The following is a 15,300-nucleotide window of genomic DNA, read 5'->3' as shown; positions in this document are numbered from 1 at the left end:
ACATGTGCTTGTATATTATATAGAAATTATACTACTACACATTTGCCCCAGAGAAATGAAGATATATATCCTTATGAAGACTTGTATTCAATAATAAAAAGGAATGAACTATTGATTACATAATAACATGAAGAAATCTTAAAACATTATGTTGAATAAAAGAAGCCAGACACAGAAAAGCACACATGCTGAAACTCTAGAAAAGGGAAATCTAATCTTTAGAGCTGGAAGTAGATCACTGAGTATTTGGAGTGAATGTGTGTATAAATGGGAAGGGGCACAAAAAGAACTGTTTTGGATGATAAAAATATTCTGTACCTTGATTGTGACAGTGGTGGTATGGGTACATATATTTGTCAAAACCTAAGGAACGGCACATTTAAAATGAGTTTTATTTTAAAACATAATTTTATTGAATATAATTATACCATAATAAAGTTGACTTAAATGAAAAAAAATTAAGTGAAGCATTTGCAGTTTTTTCCCTCAAAATAATTCTTTTTTGAACTTCCACAGGCAATGTCTCAAATCAACGTGGTAGACAAAATAGTTGGGTAACACTAGAAAGGTAAGTTATTATTTGAACACAAAGTTCCTTTATCAGTAAAGTAAGTGAATTAAATTAAATGACTTCACTTGTTCATTTAATAATCGCTTATTAAGTCTACTATGGGGCAAGCATTATGTTAGATTCTAGAGACTTAAAGCTAAAAAAACCAAAACATTTTCTACTAGACAAGGCATCTCAGAGTAGCAGAAAAGAAAGATGAGCTAACATATGATCATGATATAACATATGTATATTAAGGGTTGGAGGAGAGTTCATGAGAGGAGTAGTCTTCCCTGTGTTGGGTTTTGAGGTACAAGTTAAAGTTAGATAGAGAGAAGAGAAGGCATTCTAAGCAGAGGGAGCTGTGAGCAAATGACCAAAGGCAAAATATATACCCTGTGTTAGGTACTTCAAGTAGCTTAGTAGGTCTAAAATGTAGATCTACTAAGGTCCTTGTAAGGTCATGGTTGCATCTTGATTGAAAGAAGGTAACAAAATACTACTCTAGTTTGAGCAGTGTGTAGGCAGGGGTTCTGTACCTAATGGTATCCATATTTAAAAAGCTGATCACCTAAAAGGGAACTAAATGTCAGCAGTTAGGATCCTTCTGTTGCAAGGAAAATCCTATGGCTCATGTAACAAAATGGCCCATGGGAAGCCTGCAAAGACAAAGGAGCTTTTCATTCTCCATTCCTATGTTGCAAAAGCTCAGACCCTGCATCTTTTTGTGAAAGTTCCTTGAAAGTTTAAACCAAGTCTTCTAATGGTGTTTCATTGGCTTTCACTCCTTGCAGACAGCCTGGATCCTGGGGCAATCCCTGTGGCCAGGGGAATGGCAAAAGGTAATTCCTTGGCCAATCCATGGATCCTGAGGTTGGGAGTAGCCTCACCTGAAGCACATGGGGGAGGGGACAGAACTCCAAATAAAAATTAGAGACTTTGTGGAAGAAGGGAGTCTATAGATATGGAAGGGGAATTATGTTTCAAGAAAAACATCCAAACAATTTTGGATCATGTGAGAGGATACAAACTCACATGGACAAATTTCTTCTTGTAACTTCTACATGTAAGATGAGTCAACAAAAATTTCCTTGGGAATAAAGTGACAATCAGAAAAAAAAAAAACCCCTCAATATTATAAGCACCATATGAACAGATGAACAATTTTACAGAGAACAAAAAGAGGGGAGTAATGCTAATTTATAAGTTCCAGGGTATCTTTACAATAGAAGAAAGTTTTTGAGGGGCACCTTAAAAAATGGAGAGGATCCCTCTGGCAGAGACAAAATGAATAGCTGCAGCTGGTCTAGGATCAGCATGCAATTTGGTGATGCTAAAGTTTAGGATAATGGATCAGTGTGGGAGCATAGAAATGGGAAAATCCAGCTGTGAAGAATTATTCCTGTGATGCTACAGAATCTGGACTTACCCTTTAAGCAATGAGGAGTTGGTGAATTTTTTTAGGCATAGAAATGACCCAATCAAATTTGCATTTACAGAACTATAGGAATAGATTAGACACTTTTTGAGACAAGAAGGAAGAAATTAAGCATGGGAACAAAGTTAACTTTTTAAGTTGAAGGCTGAGGAGGCTCAAGCCTAATGGTTTCTAGTTTCCTTGGAAAATAGGAGAGAGTGCATGCTGAGTGTAACAGGGTGCTATGCAGTTAAGACAAGCTGGAAATTTCAATTATGCAGAACACTGCATTATCACACATTCAGATAAAAAGATTATTAAATAAGCTCTTCCAAATATTAGGTCACTGCATATAACATTAGTGGGACAACTGAAATCTAGCAGAGCCAAACATAATTTGCCCAGGCTATTTCTTCATCAGTGCCAATGGCCATTGATAGAATAATTACCACTGCTCACTCAGATACTGGGATCACTGGCAGTGCAGATGTGAAGTCAGTGTTAGTGGCAGATAGGAGGTGACATGGGAGAATGCAAATGGAAGGAAGACAAGCGAGGTAGTGTGAGGAAGTGCTGTTAGAGATAGAGTTAGGAAGAGCCTGATTTCCCCTTCCAGTATTCCAAAAAGTAGCAAAGAGCAGGGCATACCAGAGAGGTTTGCAATAGCGGTAAAACATATGGCTGCTTACCAGGGTAGGTTTTGGGACTGAGATTCCGAATTACTGCTAGAGCCGCCTGTACCAAATGAAAGAATCTGCTATGTCATAGTCCACTTATTTTCTTAGAGACATAGTCTCAAATTTTCAAGAAAAAAAATAATACAAATGCTAAAGTAATTGGGCATTCTTCATATATTATCCGTACCATTTGACTTTAAAATGTCACATATGAAATTAGTTATCAACCATATCTTATATTTGCTTGGTGCTTTGCAGTTTAAAAAATCACTTTCAAATATATATTTTTTATTTGTTCTTATATAATCTTGTAAGGTAAACAGAGCAGATACAATAATTTTCTACTGTCTATTTCCCTCCCATCCCTAAATTGCAGTTAACAGAGATTTAATTATTTAGGTACTTATAGCTAGGGCCAAATCCACAATATTCTGTATTAGACTACAACATCACCTCTTTTTAAAAAGCTTATGAATATTCTAAAGAAGGAAGCCAAATATGGTAGTATCTGTACATATTTGACAGTGATCATTTAAACCACACTTTCTTGCCAATATTCTTGTCATCTTTTTAGAATGAGGGAGGTGAGTGATAACAGTCATAGATGTATACTTATCCTCTCCATGTATGTGCATTTGTACATGTTCAATGGCAAAGCATGTTATAAATGTGTCACCTTCAAAAGAGTAAAATGGAATTTATTAAGAATCAATCAGGTGTGATAGTCGTCATGGAAAAAAATCAATCACAATATTTACTACTTAGAAAGTCAACAAATACCTGATGAATATAACTATATAAATAGATTTTCAAATCAATAAACTAGTTATACTAAACTTCATCACCTTTATAGTTTTGTGCTAAATTTCATACATTTCCTAATATATACTGTTAAAATAAAATATTCATGAAATACATTTAGATTAAGCTTAATAAAATCCTAGTCAATAAGAATCTTATCTATTGATTTACAGTTTTACTAAAGTGATCAGCCTCTTGACTTTGAACCTATAGTCAGAAGACAATGGGTTTTGGATTTTTTTTCACATACTATTATTCCATATTATTGAAAAGGTGGTTCTTTAGAAAGTAATATAAAATAAGGCCCTAGACTTATAATGAAGACCAAAATACAACACAATGCCTTGCATCATGGCTTCAGTTCTGGGTTGAGTGTCTACTTCAGCTGCTCGGCCTAGAAGTGGATCTTGTTAACTCAAGCTCCAGCAGCAATGGATGTGGTTTTGGTTCTTCTTTCCCGTCATTCCTTGGGGTGCCCTCTTTGTGTTCTTCTAGAAAAAAAGAAACTGACAACAGGCCTCAGCTTCTAAACAAGAGATGGAAGATTGAGAAGTGCAGAGGGAAATCTCTATAATGTTCTGACTTTCAGCGAGTGAAGAATAAAATATTGCTAGATGGAGAAAATAGTATTAAACCTTTCCCAGTAGAGATGCTTAAGGGAGAAATAAAATGGAGAGGGCAGAAAATCCCTAGTGAGTGAAAAGTTACTAATATCAAAAGTGTACCTTTTTCAGGCCTTCTCACATCATATTCTACCCCTGGTTCTGGGGGAAGAGCAACTTGTAAGACATTTATAAACATTTATAATACATTATCTAGGGATAAGTTTATACACTGACATAAAAGAATTGTCCAAGAAGCTACATGACCTCTTGAAGTTTATTACAGCATCTTTAGTTCTTATTGCATATATTCTTACATGCCTTTAACAAGTCAGGATTATAGATATAGTAAGCTCAATGTAGCAGAAGGTATGTTTATTGCTTCTCTCTTGAAAACCAGCAGCATGCAATGCAATATTTGGTGTGCAGAATTATTGTTTCAAAAAGTGAAAAATGACTTAGCTTTAACAGGAGGGAACATGATCTTTATTGGCTTATATGCAAAATTTAATTTTGGTTTTATGCAGAGTTTGCATAGTTCATGATTAGTTTCTAATGAAAAACTAGATGTCTTGTCAATGACCTTGAAGAAATCAGGTGACAGTAGCAAACAGGAAAATTTGAAGAAGTGGCATAACTTTTAAAGTAGAAAGGTCAGCAAGGACTGCCTGAAATAGAAAAACAAAAAGAATTATTAATTGCAAAGTGAAGTCTAGGAAATAAGATACAATAGAAACACCATTACAATGTAGTTTTGGCATGATTTATCTTAAATCTCTATATGAAAGCTACAACTCCCCTCTTTTCTGAATGCATTAATGTTAGTACATGTGCACAAAGCTAAAATGTGCAGTAGAAAATAACCTAGACCTTCACAGCCTGAGCCTTCTTCAAATATACAAGGTAGCAAGAGTTTATAAGAGGTCTAACATTTCAACTTGCTTCTATAAATAAACGTACATTATGAATCCTAGACCCGTTATTATAGTCTAAGGAGTAACTGACTTCAGGAAATCATTTTGAGATGGAATTAATATTTATTCAGTTGCAAGACACATAAACATCCTCTTCCCTTTAAATAAAGCATGTTGGCAGCTATTTTAAGGATAAAATTTACATTTCTATTAGTGGAACTAATAGAATAATATGGTAAGCCCTATTAATTGAACCATATTTCAGGTGTAAATTGTACCATTGAAAATAAATCAGCTTTAAATAATTAACTCACAATAAAAATAACCAAAAAAGCTGATATGTGTTTATTATTATCATCCACACACACACTCTTTAACTCTCTCAACTGGCTTTTCTCTATTCTATAACATGGATGTAAACAATAATAAGAAAACATAACACAGCTTCGATAGTTTCTATTAAAATTACTAGGTATCTGCTTGTTATAATGGTAATAATGGTTTTCTATAATAAACTCATATATGGTCCCTTCATAAGAAGGTTGTTTTCAAGGGATTTAGGGAAATATGAACACTTAATATTAGCTCAGAACTTAGAGGTTTTACCAGAGTTAAAAAATGGGCTACAAGTGTGTCCTATGCATCAGATACTAAAGTGACTGAGCCTGGCAATCTCTCAGGAACTATTTCCATCCCATCTGAGTGAAACTTATCCTTACTTCAGCTGCAGCCAGTGATGTCACCTCCATCAGGTTCACTGCTCGGAAAGCAAACACGGCAGCTGCCAGGACTGGAAAAGAATGCACACTATTTCAACTGCAGGCCTACTCAACAGCTGGCAAAGTTCCTGCTATGCCCACAAGACACTCAGAAAGCTCAGGACCAGTGCTTGACACAGCTGCACCCCTGCATTCTGAGTTAAGGTCTTGTGATTAAAAAGAAATTGTCTACCGTAGAGATCCGTGACTGAAGGCTAGACAAACTGAATGCCAGTTCAGGGAAAAGGAAAATTCAGTGGTCCTAAAATAGTCATTTTACACAATGTTTCTTTCATACCTACAACTAAATTATAACAGTTTTTACATGGCATGAAGCTCTAAGGACTATCCTATAAAATAAAGGTTTATTTTGACACAGGTGTTTCTTATTAATGCCTTGGGGAGCTTCTGGAAAGTCAATGAAAGCCAAATTTGTAAGTATATCAGATTGCATTTTATATGTATCCAGGAAGTTTCCTGATGGAAATACAACTTTTTTTTCTGAAAAAAAAAATGCTTTTATAATATTTGATTATATTTATATTTTATATACTCAGCATTGATCTCTTCATGTTACAAATGGATTTTTCTGTGGGAGGACTGCTCTGGGATTGATCTTGACACATTAATGTTGGCTATAGGAAAAGGAAGATGAAATTTTGAAAAGTGGATTATAGAACAATTTGAACTTCAATAATATACATTACATAGAAAATACAGATATTATTTTCATTAAAAATCTACATAAGGGCTGGGGTTGTGGCTCAGTGGTAGAGCACTTGCCTAGCACGTGTGAAGCGATAGGTTTGACCCTCAGTACCACATAAAAATAAATAAGTAAAATAAAGGTATTGTGTCTAACTACAACTAAAAAAATATTTTAAAAAATCCACATAAGGTAAAAGTCATGCTAAAATTAAACACTTATTAGTAAATAAATTACCATAAAACTATATGTGAGAATGAATCATGAACAATAGAAGAACCCATGTAAAGTAAGAGGTAGGTGACCCAGATAAGGAGATGGAATTGCCTGGAGACCATGCTTGCTTTCTTCCCTTTGTTTCCCCCATCACCAGTGGTAGTAGTGCTTTCTCTACTCATCAATTCATTAAAATTTAGGAGACTAGTTGTGATAGATATTAAGAATTATTTGGAACCTGGTTCTAGGTATATACAAACTTCATGCAAACATGAATTTTTAAAAATATATTTTACTATGAAAATAATAATAGTTAATTCTTATACCAATTCTATAAATTAAATACTATTAGCTCAATTTTCCTAATGTAGAAACTGAGGCACAGTGAGCTTGGGGAATGTTTAGAGTCACTCAGGTAGAAAACAGTAGAGCCAACAGTCTTCTCTGGCTCTGCATCTATGCACCTAACCACTGCATGGTGCCACTAATGAGACTGAGGTAAGCAGTAGTCACTCATAAAAATCCATATGCTTTCCTATGCAGGATGTGTTCTTCTACCCCTCAGAATGGTTCCACAGAGATGGTATGCAGGATGACACCATGGTGTCCTGGCCATGGCAGCAGGTGGTTTGTGCTTGACGAGTGGCTATCAGGAGGGAGGCTTCTTAATTTCCCAAGGCAGGGTGGGGTGCAACCAATGATTGGGAAGCTCAGGCACTTTTTTAGGGAACAAGAGATTTTGGAAAATCTGGCAAAAAACATTAGAACCAGTTAGAGGAAAATTCTCAGGAAAAAAGCATAGTAGTAAAACAAAATTTAAATTCAAATCATCTGCAACTATTCAATGTGTAACAAGAGATTTGGGACAAAGAATTTTTCTTTAACTGAAAAAAAGAAAAGTATTTTAAAGTCATGGAGCTCCATGTTTATAAGCATATCAAAGGAAACCATTTTCTACGGGCCAGTTATGTAGCTTCTTAATATCTGGACTCATAGGAGGAACTAGGAACATGATCACTACTGCCTTGTCTGTGTATAACTGAACTGAGTTGCTGAAAGCTTGACAGGACGTGCAAATTTTCTACCATATCAGAAAAGACCTTTACATGGTGGGAAGTTGTTTTGCCAAGAGCAGATAGATAAGGGGAAGAAAGCAGTTTACTAACTGACCTCAGCATCCACAATGCTTATGTGCTCATAACCTTTATTTATCTTGTGTCACATCACAGAAGTTCCTTTCTGTTTGCTTCATGTTTAATCTGCCCAGTTCTTCTGCAGAACAGGTTTGTTTGCCAAGGAGAAAAGATCTATACTTCTGGATATTTCTGATCAAAATCATGCTTTGTACAAAATGTGAACACTGTAATATTCATGTCTTATCTTTTAAACTATTCTCATTAATTATACTATTATGAACATGGACACCATTGCTTTAAATTGTTGCAATTTAAGCCATAGATATTTATTAAGATATTCTTAAATACCAATTACTCACTTGATCCAAAAAGGTGGTCCCAAAATACTCATACTAAAATGTATGAAATAAAATGAATTCGGGGCTGGGGTTGTGGCTCAGTGGTAGAGCGCTTGCCTAGCGTGTGGTGAGGCCCAGGGTTTGATCCTCAGCACCACATAAAAAAAAATAAATAAATAAAACAAGGGTATTGTGTCCAACTACAACTAAAAAAAATAAATATTAAAAAAAATGAATTTGTATACTTCCATATGAAATTATCTACCCCTGTGGCTTTTTACCTGAATTCCATGAGAGGGGAATTCAGATTTATCCAGTTTCATTTCTAGATGTTCTAGAATTCTTTCCTGTTGATTTTTTAAAAGATACTCAGGAAAAGTAGATGAATGAAATAGTATAGATTACTGTTCTACCTATTCATCAGTATGTTTTTCATTAATGTATTTAGCTTCTAGCATAGTGCCTGGTTTAGAGAAAATATAGTATTCCACAGACATCTATTTCTTTTTTCCTTCAGGCTGCTAGAAGGTGATAAGGCATAGGATGAGAGATTTTAAATTGAAAGAGGCCTAGAAGGCTTTCTAATTCAATCTTTTTTTTCAAGTTACAAAACCCCTTGATTTGTCAGGTGACAGTTTAAGAGCTCTTTCTAGTTTTGGAAAGTTCTAGTTATTAGAAAGTACTTTCTTATACTGAGCTCCCTTCTTTTAAAGTTTTAATTTTTTTTTGAAATGATATCAAATGCTATATATGATACTCATAAAAGTATTTGGCATACTCAGAATAAGGCTATTTGGTGAACTGTCTACAGTCCTGTCACTTGAGAAAATAGTAGCAGAAAAGGAGACTGCTTAGTTTGGAAATGGAAGACTTTGGGGAGAGGTGAGGATACAATAGTAGAAAAAACATAAAAATAACCTTAGTTTATAAGGAGTACATTTAAACAAGTCATATTATCTGGAAATGAAATGGACCTCCTGCTAAGGCACACATTACCCGATACTGAAGGGTTCAAACAGAGGATAAGAAAAAGTTACCCTGATGTCCTCTAGCATTCCTTCTATCTCTAGATTACACATATCACTGTCATTTGGTCAAAAAAGAAGAGGGAAGACCATTTTTTTTCTCACTCATATTTGTATGGGCTTTAAAAAAAGCTGAGAGAAGGATTCTAGGAGTTAAAAACATCCCAGTCAGTGAGAATCTCTGATTACAACAGGGGTGCTATTTATCTTCACGGTACTTTATTATTATTCTAATTTTCCTTTTCAAAATGCCACCCAGTTATTATAAACCTCTTAGCATTCAAAAAATGTTAATATGGTACCTAGAGAATATTTGAGCCATATTTTCCTTCAACTAAGCAATATTTCCAACGTAGTGCATACAGTGATTTTAAAATATTAAATATTCAGGTAAGGAAGAAAATAGTAGGCCAACTTTTCTGCTATCAATCTATTGTTAGGAATATTTCCCAATTATTATTTTTGTTTCCTGATAATCCCAATGATAAAAATAACTGAGTCTATTGCACTTAAGAGAAGCAAAATAATATAATGAGTGCGTATGTTGTGTTATAAATTTGCTTTGATGTATATCTTTTGCATGAACTGCTTAATTATTAATTAGAGATGAATCTGGCTTCCTGGAAAAAAAAAACAAGAAAAATTTATTTTTGTCAAGAGAGAATACCTAAAAGGGCAAATTCAGACTCTAGAACATAAGTCACAGACTATTAGCAAAACACAAAAAGTTTTGAATTCAGTATAACTTGAGACCCAGAAGAACTAGATTTCAGCTCTGCAGGGAAACTCAGTCTTGGTTTGGATTTTAGGTACAGTTGAGTAGGGCACAGCCAACAGAATGCTAAAGAAGCTGCCCAGAACTCACAGGTGCTGGGAGATAGTAAGTCCTGGCTAGACTAAGAGACAGGTGAGGAAGAGAGAGAGAAAAGGGCTAAGAAAGACAAACTAGGAGTAGTCTGGTATTGGGCAATTAAAAGACTGAAATATCGACTTCAGAATTTCTGTACTTATCTTCTAAACCAGATAAATACATTAAATGTTTATACATTAAAAATTATACAATAGTAGACTCAATCTCCAATTGTTAGAAAGGAAGGGGACCTTACTATAGAAACAACATGTATTTCACAAAAAAGTATTTACTCTTACCAGCAAGAATTTCCAGAGAGTTATATCCTAGGATTCTATCCCACAAAAGCAAAAGCTGGTCTGTAGCTAAGTATCCAGAGAAAGCTCGAACCATCCATTTAAATGATATGCGAAGTCTGTAAGAAGGAAAAATGAAAATTAATTCTATCACTGGGTTTTTTTTTCCTCACAAAAAGGCAATATCAGAACATCCCATCCAAATAATATTAAGGCGATCCTCTGAGAGTCTTAGAGATCACCTGGATATTTAAAACTCCAACCTTTCCCTAAAAGCTGCAAAAGTGCAGCAGTGAGAAACTCCAAGACTTCCAATTAGTATTCTTAAGCTATTAAGAAAAAGATGTTGTATGCTGGGACCTCCTTTATGTTATATCTAGTCTTTATAAAAACTACTTCTACGTAATGTTTTCCTGAGTATAATCAATGAGCTGATCTTCTAATAGTCTTAATTTCAGGCAAGCCAAGATAACCTGAATTTTTATTCAAAATATTTGCTCATTCAAAGGTTTCATATATATTTTTGCTAATGTTTATTTATGTACTTGAATTAAACAATTTTACTTTTCACTCCTGTTTCTGTAAAAATATTTACTTAATGTCTTTTGTTTCTCATGAAAATTCTTGTTTTCTAATAATTATATTTTAAATTAGTACATTATAATTATATAAAATAGTGGGATTCAATATGACATATTTACACATGCACATGACATAATTTGGTCAATTTCATTCTGTAGTTCCACCCCTTTCTCTCCTTTGCTCTCTCCCTGTCATTCCCTTTCTCTAGTCTATTGATCTCCCTTCAAATTTCATGAGACGCCCCCTACCCTGCTTTTCCTTTTTTCCCTCCACATATGAGAGCAAACATAAGACTCTTGATCTTCTGACTTATTTTGCTAAACATAATGCTCTTAAATTTCATTCATTCATTTTACTACAAATAACTTGAAATTTCATTTTTCTTTATGCCTGAATAAAACTCTATTGTGTGTGTTCTTAATCCATTCATCTGTTGATGGACACCTGGGCTAGTTCCATAACTTGGGCATTATGAATTATGCTGCTATAAATATGGTCATGTATGTATTCCTATATTATGCTAACTTTAATTCTTTTGGATAAATACCAGAGTGGGATAGCTGGGTCATGTGATGGTTCCATTATTAGTCTTTTGAAAAATCTCCATGATTTTATATTTTTTCAATTTAATAAATTATATTCCTACATTTCAGTCAAATAGCTTTATAGGATGCATAAAATAAAATAGGAGTTTTAAAGCACAAATGGCTTTACAGCTATTAACAGACCTTGGAAAAATATTTCTGATTTCAAACCCCTCATTTTAGTGAGGAGGTTATCAGAACTCTGAAAGATCTACCGGAAAATTCAATTAAATTCTATTTTTGCTACAAAAAAATTCTAAGAAGTATGAAATCCCACTATTTATAAGTTACTTATATTATAATTAGTTTCTCTCTGAAATCAGGAAATGAGCTCCTTGATTCTAGTACCTTGGGAGATGACAATCCCTCATATTTCTATATTACCTAAGAGCATCCAATTGATAGACACTGATAAATGCTAGTCAAACTATATGTTGGAATTACTCTAACACTATATTGCTAAATATCTGTACTACTTTCTTAAGAAAGCAAAAGAGAGCTAGGTATGGTGGCACACACCTGTAAACCCAGGGGCTCAGGAGGCTGAAGCAGGAGGATTGCAAATTCAAAACTAGTCTCAGCAACTTTGTGAGGCCCTAAACAACTTAGCAAAATTCTGTCTCAAAATAAAAAATAAAAAAGGGTGGGGATATGGCTCAGTGGTTAAGTGCCCCTGGGTTCAATCCCTGGTACCAAAAAGAAAAAAAAAAATAAATAAAAAAAATAAAAGGCAAAAGAGACCCCAAGGTTCTTGGCTGCTGTCACAGTACTAATTCTCTTAAGACTAAAAAAGACCACTAAGTTTCAGAAACTTCTCAAAACCAGATAACTATTGGCCTAACATGATGAAGTGCATTTAGGCAATAGTATTGACAAATTAAGCTTTTTTGTTGGTTTTAAAGTATTTCCTTATAGACACAAAGAAGCTTTTGGCCACTAGATACCCTTTTTTTTTTAGAGAGAGAGAGAGAGGGAGGAGGGGGGGGGAGGGAGGGAGAGAGAGAGAGAGAGAGAGAGAGAGAGAGAGAGAGAGAGAAGAGATAATTTTTTAATATTTATTTTTCAGTTTTCGGTGGACACAACATCTTTATTTTATGTGGTGCTGAGGATCGAACCCAGCGCCCTGTGCATGCCAGGTGAGTGCGTTACCACTTGAGCCATATCCCCAGCCCTGGCCACTAGATATCTTAATACTTGAAAATTGCATTTGACTTTTAAGTCTAAATAAATTATTATCTTCAACTAGTTTCATTTTACTGAAATTCTGAATGTATTACACACACACACACACACACACACACACACACATATAACATAGATACACAGAAAACAGAACATCTGTTTTGTTTTTTTTTTTTTTAAATGAAGCTTACTGGGGTATAATTCATGTTAAGTAGAATGTGCCCTTATAAATGTACAGTTCTATGAGTTTTAATAAAGAAGAACCAAATGAAAATTGTAGGACTAAAAAATACAATAACCCAAACCCAACCAACCAACCAAACAAACCCTAAAACCCCAGAGAAACAAAAAACCAAATTACTAGATAGATCTGATAGCAAAATGGGAAAGTCTGAGGAAAGAATGAATTTGGGTATAGGTCAACAGAGAAATGTCTAATCTGAATCATAAAGGAAAAAGTATTGAAAATAATGAATAGAGCTTTGAGGACCTTTGGGACATCATCAAAAGTTAACATTTATGTCACTGTAATCACAGAAGAAAAGGAGAATTTGTATGGTACAGGAAAAAAAAATTGAAGGATTAATGGTTGAAAACTCCCCAAATTTATCAAAAGACATAAATGTATAGATTTAAGAAGCTCAACAAACCCTAAACAGGAAAAATTTTAAAAGTCCATGCCTGACTACATCATGATTAAACTGCTGAGAACAAAAGATCTTGATAGCAAGCAGAGAAGGATTAAAATTATTTCTTACTGTAATGTTTAGTAGAATTTGCGAAGCCATCCAGGCCTGGAGTTATTTGAAGTTTTATATGATTACTTAAAGACATATACTTTAATCATATGGTACCTATTGAAAACAATTTTTAAAAAACAGTACAAATAATAATTCAATAGCAGAATAAAATTGAATAAAAACTACTCAAATTTCAAAAGTAGGCAGAAAAAAGAAAAGGATACATGGAACAAACAGAAAACTCAAAATAGTACATTCCATACCAATAACATTATACTATCCACTTAAGAAATAACGGCATTGATAATTGATAGGTTAGAAGTTAAAGAATAGAAAAAATATATCATGAGAATTCTAATCAAAAGAAAGTTAGAATGGCTATATTAATCAGGTAAAGTACATTTATTACTAGGAATAAAGAACGACACTACAAGATAATAATAGTACCACAGTTCTTCTAAAGACAGACTTTTGAAATATGTAAAGTAAAAACATATATAACAGTGAAAGAAAATGACAACATCCACAATTATAATTAGAGACTCTAATAGTCCTTTCAATAATCAATAGGAAAAGTAGATAGAAAATTATTAAGGAGGGTATAGAAGTACACAGAAAACTTGTGCTACATTATCAATAAACCTGGTTTTATTGACATTTATAAAATGTTCTACCCAACACTTGTGGGACGAAAACTTCTTTTCAAGTACACATGAAAAATTTGCCAATGTATATGCTAAACTTCAACAAAGTTAAAAGAATTGAAATCATATGAAGTATGTTGTCTAACTGTATCAGAACTAAAATATAAATCAGTAACAGAAAGATATTATTCTTTTCAAATATTTGGAAATTAAACAATATTCTTCCATATAATCAATGGTCAAAGAGGAAGTCGCAAGAGAAATTAAGAAGCACTGTGAATTGAATGAAAATGAAAAGACAGCATATCAAAATTTATTAGGTGGGGTAAAGTGGTACTTTGAAAGAAATTTATAATATTAATGCTTATATAAGAAATTTATAATATTAATGCTAAAAGGTCCCAATGATCTAAACATCTACCTTAAACAAGTAGGAAGACAAGAGCAAATTAAGCCTACAGCAAGTATAAGGAATAAAGGAATAAATAAAATAGCAGAAATCAACGAAATTGAAAAAGAGAAACAAGAGAAAAGTCAATATAGCCCCAAACTGGTTCTTCCAAAGATGAATAAACTAAATAAACCTTTAGTCAGAATCATCAAGAAAAAGAGAGAGATGATACAAATACTAATCTCAACAATCAGAAAGGCGAAGTCAGCAATGATTCTACAGATATGAAAACCTAAGTAAGAATAATTAGTGAATATTATGATTAATTATGTACATAAGTATAATAACTTAGATAAAATGCATAAACTATAGAAGCTCACTCAAGAAGACATGAATAACCTGACTAGTTCTATAGCTATTAAAGAAATTAAACTCAAAATGAAAAACCTTCCAATTGGATCAGTTCATTATGAAAACCTTTGATTTATACTATGACTATAGGAATTTTAATATTTCCTTCTCCATAAGAATGTCAATGTTTGTCATAAGTCATTGAAAGTTGTTCCTTTTAATGATTAAAGTGTATAAATTAGATTAGGAAAAAATACCAGAATTTTAGTTTTTTAGCAATAAACTAAATGTGCTCAATCTAGTGAAAAAAAAAAAAAAACATAGTGTAGAGAAGACAAATACTACATTATTTTATTTCCCCTTAACTCTTTCAGTGGCCTCAGAGTAAAGCTCTTTTCAAATGGGGTCTTTTTAACAGAGAAACATGGTAGCTCAGAGGAGAAGACAGGAACAAAACACTGATAAATCATTTTGAAACTTCAGACATGGTTATTTAAAAAGAGACAAAACCAGGGACTTGGGGTGTAGCTCAGTAGTCAA

The 15,300-nt window shown here is 33.6% G+C and overlaps 1 protein-coding gene across 2 annotated transcripts in view; it reads right to left on the bottom strand.

Moving 5' to 3' along the window:
- Positions 1 to 4,510: 4,510 nt before the first annotated feature.
- Positions 4,511 to 15,300, bottom strand: part of Tbc1d19 (TBC1 domain family member 19) — a 139,955-nt gene continuing 129,165 nt past the window's right edge. For both annotated transcript variants that reach the window (XM_076864836.1, XM_076864837.1), the window contains 3 exons: positions 10,290 to 10,405; positions 5,681 to 5,751; positions 4,511 to 4,715 (listed from right to left, as the gene is read on the bottom strand). In XM_076864836.1, the coding sequence (XP_076720951.1) occupies positions 4,641 to 4,715; positions 5,681 to 5,751; positions 10,290 to 10,405 (262 nt within the window). In that variant the 3' untranslated portion in view covers positions 4,511 to 4,640. The remainder of the gene's footprint in view (positions 4,716 to 5,680; positions 5,752 to 10,289; positions 10,406 to 15,300) is intronic.

This window comes from Callospermophilus lateralis, chromosome 8, assembly GCF_048772815.1.
Source record: "Callospermophilus lateralis isolate mCalLat2 chromosome 8, mCalLat2.hap1, whole genome shotgun sequence".
Lineage (NCBI taxonomy): Eukaryota > Metazoa > Chordata > Mammalia > Rodentia > Sciuridae > Callospermophilus > Callospermophilus lateralis.
Note: the sequence above shows the minus strand (reverse complement) of the source record. Positions and strands in the feature narration are given on the sequence as shown.